General features: G+C 40.0%; 1 protein-coding gene across 1 annotated transcript; it reads right to left on the bottom strand.

Moving 5' to 3' along the window:
• Positions 1-1,236: 1,236 nt before the first annotated feature.
• LOC109243216 (cell wall protein RBR3-like) lies at positions 1,237-4,560 on the bottom strand. The gene is made up of 2 exons (XM_019410130.1): positions 3,181-4,560; positions 1,237-1,263 (listed from the first exon to the last, which is right to left on the bottom strand). The coding sequence occupies exons 1-2, from the start codon at positions 4,558-4,560 to the stop codon at positions 1,237-1,239; spliced, it is 1,407 nt and encodes a 468-aa protein (XP_019265675.1).
• Between the last annotated feature and the right edge of the window lie 5,290 nt (positions 4,561-9,850).

Raw genomic sequence — 9,850 nt, 5'->3', positions numbered from 1 at the left:
CTGAGCTGCTGATTGTTAAGCAACAACTTCTTTAGCAAATCATTTGTCCTCTCTTCCATTTGTTGGGGTGGCTTCTAAGGTGGATTCAAATTCCCTTGGGGTCTATAATGATTCTGATTCTGCTGATTTCCTCCCCATGAGAAGTTGGGATGATTCTTCCAAATTGGATTGTAAGAATTCCCGTATTGTGCATGCTGATTCGGTAGGCCTCTGTTCTGCTGCCCCACATAGTATATGGATTCAGGATTCGTGGGGCACATGTCACTCATATGATTGTCACCACATAATTCGCAGCAAATAGCCATTTGTTGTACATGTTGCATTGTTTGTGGTTGCTGCATTGTCATCCTAGTCATTTGATTGGCCAACTTTGCAATATCGGCTCTCATGGCTGACAAGTCGTCGAGCTCAAGTAATCCAGCTGATTTTTGCTTAATTGCCTTTCGTGAATCACCCTCACCTTGCCAATTATGATCATTAGCAGTGAAGTTATTTAGCAAGATTTGGATTTCACTGTACGGTCTGGCCATGCAACTACCCCCACAAGCTGAATCAAGATTCATCTTTGAGGCATCATCTAACCCATCCACGAAAGGGTGACCCAATACCTCGTCAGTTTGACAATGATGTGGACAGTCTCTGAGCATCTTCTTGTACCTTTCCCATGCCTGACGAAGTGTCTCGCCATCTCGTTGTTCGAACCCAAGAATTTGACTCCTCAATATCTTTGTTTTCTTAGTGGGGAAAAACTTGATTAAGAATTTCCGTGCTAGATCATCCCAAGTGCGGATTGAGTTTGCGGGTTCCTTTTGCAGCCACTCCTTAGCGTCCCCAAGCAGTGAAAAGGGGAAAAGTGTCAGCCTGACATAGTCCTTGGAAACATTCGGATAATTGTAAGTGTCCGTAATTTCCAAGAAATTCGGAATGTGCCTCTGCGGGTCTTCACTATGTAGACCCACATATTTCCCTGTGTACTGGATCAACTGCACCATGTATTGTTTGAGTTCAAAGTGCCCATTGATATTAGGCTTCACAATAGCCTGAGTCATGTTAGCAAGACTGGGCCTTGCGGCTTCAATCACCGCGCGTTCTTCATTCCCTGCTGTCTCTATTGGCTGTGGTTGGACTACTATGTCCAACTCTCTTTCAATTCTGGTTCTTGCGTCGACTTCCCTCTTTACTCTGTGAAGTGTTTGTTCAATCTCAGGATTAAGGGGAAGTAGATTGTTTGCGCTTCTACTCCTCCGCATTCAAGAGAAGAGCCTGTGTTAACACAAACAAGGTAAACTGAAAATTAAAGCTTGAACAAATAAGTAATAAAAGCCTAACTCAGTCAAGTAGCTAATTTCTAAGTCCCCGGCAACAACACCAAAAACTTCTTGCGACAAAACACTCACGCAAGTGCACGTGATCGTCAAGTAATAAAGTAGTGAGTAAAGTATTGTTCCCACGAAGACTTGTGATTAACTATTGACTGATTTAAACTCAATCAACTTATCGATCCAAGAGATTTTTCACAAAGGATATTCGTCTTTAATTTACTACCTAAAATATCAATTAATAAACTAACTAATATAATCAACCAAACAAATAGCAATTTCGAATGACAATCAGTAGAGGAGAATATTCCAGGGTCACGGGCTAGTTAACAACCATGTTGCGTTCTTGGCTTAAAATAACTAATTGATTTATCTGGGTTGTTAATTGACAGGGTTAATATTGCTCATAAGAATCTGTCGTGTTCTTACTCCCCGATTCAAGTTAACCTAACGCCTATATGTCTATGGAGTTAGAATCAACAAGAATGCATTTATAAATCCTGTATTTCAACCAAGCAAGACAATTAGGTATATGTCTATCCTAATTGCGAATCCATCCCCCGATGCCTAGGTTCTAGAACTTGCTCTATTTAATTCTATATGCAATCCAAAGTTCCCACTCTCGAGTTCAACTATAGATTCGTAGATAGTATTCCACTATTAGCTACTCAACAAAATAATTGAGAACAGAATTAATTAAACAACCCAATATGATTATACCAACTTTGTTAAATTAAACGCTGAACAACAACAATCATGTTTCACCCATGATCCTAGAACAATAGGCTTTAGCCACTCATAGCAGTGTTCATCTCAATAATATTTAATTTCATTCAAAACGTAAAAACAAGAAGAAGAAAAGAAGAACTTGATGTTGGATTTTCCTCCTTGCCTCTTGCCTCTATATTTCTTGCACTAAACTATGAAAACCTTGATATCTAATCCTTGGGCGAGCTTGACTTTATATAGGTTAAGTGAAATTACCTCCAGATTTCCAATTTTGCCCCTAACAAATCTTTTTCGGAACTGGGACTAGCGCTAATGCTCGTGCTAGTCTCCTGACATTCTGCTTCCCGCTTCTGAACTAGCGCGATCGCGCTACTGCTCGCGCTAGAGCTCGCGCTAGAGCTCGCGCTAGTTCAGGTCATTTTTTCATTAATTCTTTTTCTAGTCTTTGCGCGCACTCAGCTCGGAGGGGTCTTTCTTGCTCCAATGTAGCTCCAATCACAACTTTAAGGCATCATATAGGCTCACCATCCTGTAATGTGTAAAATTCACAATTAGATCCCATTTTTCATCATTTAACCATATTATGACATTGAAACATAATCAAGCGGGAGCATAAACAATCGCCAAATCACCTAGACCTAGCCTATTATCACTTGCACCAGAATGTTTCAAAGCGAAAAGGCTGAGCATGATATCTTCTATTTTTTGGAATTAATTCCACTAATAAAGGAGTATGATCCGAGTGAGTCTTTGGTAAATGAATTATAGAATGATTTGGGAAAAGATCACACCATAGTTCATTCCCTAGGGCTTTGTCAAGTCTTTCCATAATCAAACCTCTATTTCTATATCTATTGTTTGTCCATGTGTATTTACAACCTTTATATCCTAGATCCTGAAGGTTGCACCTATTTAGTTTAGAAACAAGGAATTCTACCCTAGTTGAATTTATAGGTCTCCCCCCAAATTTCTCGTTTGAGCTAACTATGTCGTTGAAGTCTCCTCCTATTAGCCAAGGCCCATTATAGTTTATAGAAATGTTTTCTATATTATCCCAAAGGATATTTCTACATTGATAATTAGTACTGGCATAAATAGAGGAAAAGAGCCAAAGTTTACGAATGGGTAATACCTCAATGGTAGCATGGATTTCTTGATTCCTACGAGTGAAATTTTGAGCAGAAACAACCCCATGCTTCCACATGACAACCATTCCTCCTGACTGCCCCTCAGCTGGAACTTCAATGAGTTGAGAGAAACCAAACTCATCTAGCCAATTCTCATGGTTTACCAACCTAGTCTCTAGTAAAGCAACCATGCAATGACAATGAGTGTCTAACATTTCTCTAAAATTTCTACGGAAGTTATCATTGTTTCCTCCCCTTATATTCCATATAATAATGTTAGTTGGGTGATTCATTGGATAAGTTGGTTGCTGGTTCCCTGCCTCCCCATTATCCCTCACCCCCCTAGAAAGATAGGGTTCCTCCTTAGTGTAGGTACTAGAATCATGGCCCTGTTCCCCACCGTAGGATCCTGAGGTGGCCTTATATCCATCGAACACTTGTAGAGTACTAGGGGACAGTTGAGAACGTGCCTCTTCTCCTGCAACTCCCTGAATAGAAACACTTTTACCCCGTCTAAGTTTGAGAATTCTAGGACTCGCTCTAAGGCTAGGTTGAGGGGTTCCTCTAGATCTTCTTCCATATCTGCCTCTGCATGGCCCTGTTCCTGCATTGCATGGGGTGGCTGAGGGGCTTCCTGTGGCACTGCCTGGTTGATAGGTTGATCCTGAGGTCGGGGGTTGATGTCCCATGGCATGAATATTGGGTTGAGATGAGTTAGCATCTCTGAGGGAAAAAATGGGAGATCTGGAAGAATGTTTTGGGGTTGGAGAGGGTTGAAGTGTGGAGGCATGTTTCACTGTTGGATCATTGTTTGAACTAGGTTGGGATTTATTGAGGGAGCAAGGGGATGAAGGATGTTGCTGAGCCAGATTTGGTTTAGGTAGTTGCTCATTGCTAGACCCATTCCCTCCGAGATTAGTTGAGCAAGGTATTGAGTGTTGTGGAGGTTCACTATCGTTTCCTGACCAATCACTTGGATGTTGAAAGACACTGCATGACCCATTAACCCCATCTCCATCCATGAGAGTGGTTGGTAATCCTGGGCTTGGGGAGGTTGGACATAGATTATTTGGGGTTGTACTGGTTGATGGGGGATTTGTTGTTGGTTTTCCATTGTGGGATTGGTCAGTTGCCTTACTATTTGGATTAGTCTTGTTCTCCTTCGCAGGGAAGATGGGATTCTGGGCATTGTATATAGAGGAATTGTAACTTGAGATGGTTTCAACCGCCGTGGGGGTTTGTCTATCACTATGTGTAATGGGATTGGTAGTAGGGGTAATGATTTGGTAGGTTTCTTGCATGGAGTCCGTTGGTATGCTTTCAAGATTTAAAGGAGGGATATGGTTAGATTTGATATCCAAATCTTGGATATTGAGGTTGGCCATTTGGCCGTTCGTTGGCTCTTTTGAAGCCAAGTGTACAGCATACCTAGGTTGGTTTGGGATTTCAAATCTTGTGGAAGGATTGTTGCTTGTGTGTTCAGCAAACAAGGGAGAAGAAGATTGAGTATTGGTGTGGTTAAGGGGGTGTCATATAGGTTTAGTAGAGTCATTACTATCAATAATAGCATTTGTTTTATCTTTTTGCATGCCTATGTTTTGATTAGTGAACTGGGTTGGCACGTTAGAGTCTTTCATTGCCACGTTGGAATTGTGTATAGCCACGTGGCTTAGTGCATGAGAAATATTAGGGCCTTTTTTATTTTCTTTAGGTTGGGATTTTTCAATACCGTGTGCTCCCCTTCTAATATGGAGAAGTGGTTTTGGGTCGTAATAGGGTTTTTTCCAAATTTTTGTTAATGTCATTGATTTTTTGTGGATCCTTGGTTTTATATTGAAGAATTTGAGTATCAATATACTTACCCGTATTGGCATTGAAAAGCTTTACAGAAATACCTGGACTCTGGGCCTTTTCTTTTGAAGTAGAATTGCTTACCGGATTGGTGTTCCCCATTGGTTTCTTACTTTTATTTTTGTTGAAACATACTGTTTGCCATTCGCCTTGTGGATTTGCCTCTGGTTCACATTGCCTTGTAGGGGTATTTCTTGAGTTTGTTGTGAAGCCTTTGGTTGAAAGGTCCACTGGGGGTATGGGTGTCCCAACCTTCCGCATTTGATGCATAGAAGACTTTCTCCCTTTGGATGGCTTGTTTATGGTTTTCAATGAAGATAAAAGATTCCACTGGGGTATTTAGTGGTATTTCCACACACAGTCTAGCGTAACGACCCCTAATTGTAGTTGATGTACAGACATCTATTTTTAGTAGACGTCTAATTGAGTTCCCAATTTTTTGTAAAATTTTTCCATCGTAAAATTCCGTTGGTAATTGTGGCAGTCTTACCCATATGGCTGAGGAAGTTAATTTTTCCTTAGAGGCCACAAAATTTGATTTTCATTTGATGACACTTAGATGATGTCCATTAACAAACCATGGACCTTGATGGAGAGCCTTTTCCATATTCTCCTTCTTTGTGAACTTAATGATAAAAAAATCTTCCCCTAATTCAATTAGAGAGAAGGTGTCCGTGTGTCTCCAAAGGTCATGGATTTTTCGTTTTAAAAACTGATGCAACATACGTTTTCCATAGAGTTTGACAATGATTGAATATTGCCAAGGCTCATAAATTCTGAGTTTGTCTTCCTCCGTTAGGTTGATCCATTTAAAGCCTCGGGTTGAGGAGTGTAGTAAATTTGATCTTTGGATCCCTTCCTCTGGCAATGTTTCAGACAAATCAATGTTGCATTGATTATTTCTTGGGGTGAAGATCAAGTTATTTGTAGCTGTGACCATGTCCCTATAAGAATGTTTAACTTCTTCCCCCTCATTGATATCTTGAGAATGGAGATTGATGTCAGGCGGTTTGGGAGGGATTGTGGATTGAGATTCATAGGGTTAAGGTTCCATGACTAGAGAGAGATAGTGTTCCTTTGTAATTCTTTAACTCGTCTAAACTCACAATGTAAAGAAAGTTTAAAAGAACTGCAATGAAATGAAAATAAATTGTATCGTAATAGATTTAGTTGATGTAACGAAACTCTGTTGCTAATGGCGGTTGTTTCAAGTTACAACTCACTTCAACAGCTCTCTAAATAAACCCTTCCTTTCTCTCTATTCCTCTATTCCCCCCCCCTCCCCCCCCCCCAAACGCCCAAATCCAACGCCGCAAGCGGACAATATCAGACTCCGACAACGCCTTGATTGTCATTGCTAAGAATAATGTGGCCTTAATCTGCCTAATTAAAACAACCTAAATTACTATTCATCAACGGAATAGTGAGATAGAGAAGGGAGATGAGAACGGAGAAGGGATATGAGATGGACAAGGAAGAAGAAATCTATGGATTTGAGGGAAGAGAGATGAGATGGAGGCATTAATTCTTTTTTTTTCTTTTGCTTTAAGGATATAGTATATAATAAGTGTTTTTAGTAGATAAAATAAAAAAAATTAATATGGAATATGATGTGTCATCCACCTCAAGCAAGTGAGATACATAAATAGTCAGAGGGGTTTAAAATATAGACTTTGAACAAGTTAAAGTTTCTGGATGAAAACAAGTAAAGTGGGAGGACAGGAATGACAAACTGGAACAAGTACAAGTGTTTAAGAGGCTAATCTGCCTTTTAATTGATCTAAGTGTGAAAAATAAATTTTCAGAGTGAAAATTAAAATTTTCAAGTAACACAAATCTAACTAAACTAACGTAATGGAACTTGTCATTTTATATGAGGATTTTATTTTTCAGATGATTTAATTTAAGTAGTGATAGTTAGCATATACATAAATTTTTGGTAAACATATTTATGTCATGAAGAAAATTTAAACTAACTTTTGCTTTTCTTTCTAATGAAAATATCACAATCGGGAATTTCCACCATCGGGGTCGTGGTGGCGCCAAATGTTGCACTTGCTAGGTAAGACAACGTTAGCTATATTTATTAATCATTTTTAATAATTCAAATCAAATGGCAACAATAAAACTGAATAGTCTGAAATAAGGTGATAATCTAATTAACGACGTAATCCAAATACAACCAAAAAAACTGGTGTTATGAATACATGAGCGTAGAGTACTACAGATAATAGTCTGAATAAAACATAATGTCTGAATCAAAGTAAACAGCTAGGATGACAAAGACGGGGACTTCAGGGCTGCCGACACCGTGCAACTATACCTCAAGTCTCCACTGATAGCTAGATCCGGGCAATCACATTCAGCGCTGAGACCCACTCTAGTATCTGCACAAGAAGTAAAAAGTGTATTATGAGTACAACGGATCCTGTGTACTCTGTTAGTGTCGAATCTTACCTCGACGAAGTAGTGACGAAGCTAAGGCGGGCCACTTACAATAACTTTTACGCAATAATAATAATAATAGGAAAGACATGAAATGGAAGTATAGCAATTAACTCATAAAACCGAACTCGAAATTCAATAACTAGAGAGCCCACGATAACAAATTTTATAAAGTCATCTCAAAATACTAAGGCAAATCTAATAGTTACAAACAATCATAACATATACAATCCGTTGTGGCGCGCAACCCAATCCCACCAAATCGTCATCCTTCAATATCATAATGTCACGACCCCAGTTCACCCTTTGTGTACTATCGTGATGGCACCTAGTCTCTACGACTAGGTAAGCCTAACAAATTGCGAAAAAACAAGCAACAGAATAAAACAAACAAACTAGCGGAATAAACATAGTGAAGGTTTAAAGATGCCGCTCGGCACATACAATACAACTCTCAAACTGAAACTACATTTCCCAAAACCTGGAATCTCATGAAATCACAAGCTGTGGAATAACTACAGTGTTCTAACTCCAAAGTGTCTAAACAAAAAGAAATACAGAAGGGCTAATGCTATGAGAGAGAATAGAAAGGAACTCCTCGGTCTGCGGACGCGGCAGACATACCTCGGAGTTTCTGATGGATCACCCCGCCTCAAGAATAGTAGGGCTGAGTCGAAGTACCTGGATCTGCACATGAAAAGCATGCGCAGGAAGGGCATGAGTACACCACAGCGGTACTCAGTAAGTGTCAAGCCTAACCTCGATCGGGTAGTAACGAGGAAGGTCAGAGCCCTAATGATTATGGCTGAATAACGAGGTAAAACAGTATAGAGTATGACAAAATAATTAAAAGCTAACAGTAAGAAGTATCACAGGATAATAAGAATAACAACAACTATAACAGAGACAAAATAATTACAAAAGGAATAACGCTCAACACAGAGATAACAACCGGGGATCTCTCAGTATCCCGAGGATCTCTTAGTATCCTCAATATGTGTACCCGGGGATCTCTCAGTATCCCGAGGATCTCTTAGTATTCTCAATAAATATATGCTGGGGATATCGTGGTATCCCAAGGATCTCTTAGTATCCTCAATATACGTGCTGGGGATCTCTCGGTATCCCAAGTATTTCTTAGTATCATCAATATATGTGCTGGGGATCTCTCGGTATCTCGCACTACAGTCCAAATCAGTATAGGTGCAGGGGATCTCCCGGAATACAGATCCGTAGTCCCAAAGTAACAAGCAAGGGATCTCCCAGGATACCGTCCCGTAGTCCCAAAGTAAACACACAGCAGCAACACGAAGAGTACTCGATTCAGTTCAAATTTCATACCAAGGTAAAAACAGGTATTTCTAACCTAGCATGCCACACATAATCCAAATAAGGCAATTTGAGCAAATAAAGCAATTAAGGCAATTAGACATGCTTCCCTAAGCTAACAGCAGGCTTAAGTTGCAAATAGCATAGGCAGGAAAGGAAATACAATTGGAGTTACTTAATGAAAATAGGATTTTCAACAATTAGCACAAGTACGCACTCGTGACCTCACGTTAAAGTCATTTCAAATATCAACAATGCCAAATCCTAAGGGGAGTTTCCCCCACACAAGGTTAGGCAAGCCACTTACCTCGAACCGGCTCAAAATCAACCTGAAACCACGTTCTTGCCACGAGTAATCGACTATAAATGGCCCAAATCTATTCAAATCAATTGCGTAATGTAAATAACACTTCAAGTAACTAATTCAACTAATTAATTCTAAGCTAATACGCGAAATTAAAAAAAATGACCAAAATGCCCATCGGGCCCATGTCTCGAAATCGGGTAAAATTTACAAATTCAAAATCCTCACTCTCTCACGAGTTCATGCATACCGAAATTATCCAAATCCGATGTCAAATCCCCAATCAAAACTTGAAACTTAGGCCTAAGAACTTTTCCAAAATTTTACCCAATTTCTCACCCCAAATTCAAAATTAAATGATAAAACTAACAACAGATTAATGGAGTACAACTAGAAAGGGATAAGAAATTGTTACCCAATGATCTTCTCTTCAAAAATCCCACAGAATTGCCCTACCCCAAGCTCCCAATTTGATTTTCCAAGATATGAACTCAAACCCTCGAGATTTCATATTTCTTCCCAGTGATTACCGCATCTGCGATCATGGGAGCGCACATGCGGTCACGCACCTGCGGAAAAGGCGTCGCAGGTGTGAAATTCACTTAACGGGCTGGGTCCGCATCTGCAGTCGCTTGGCCACATCTGCGGCTCCACATTTATGGTCACCCAGCCGCACCTGCGGTTCCTGGAGCCTTGGCCTAATCTCGCTTCTGCGATCACCAAGACGCTTCTACCGCGCCGCACCT

Source organism: Nicotiana attenuata, unplaced genomic scaffold (genome assembly GCF_001879085.1).
Source record: "Nicotiana attenuata strain UT unplaced genomic scaffold, NIATTr2, whole genome shotgun sequence".
NCBI classification, from domain to species: Eukaryota; Viridiplantae; Streptophyta; class Magnoliopsida; order Solanales; family Solanaceae; genus Nicotiana; species Nicotiana attenuata.
This window is presented reverse-complemented; position numbering and strand designations above follow the sequence as displayed.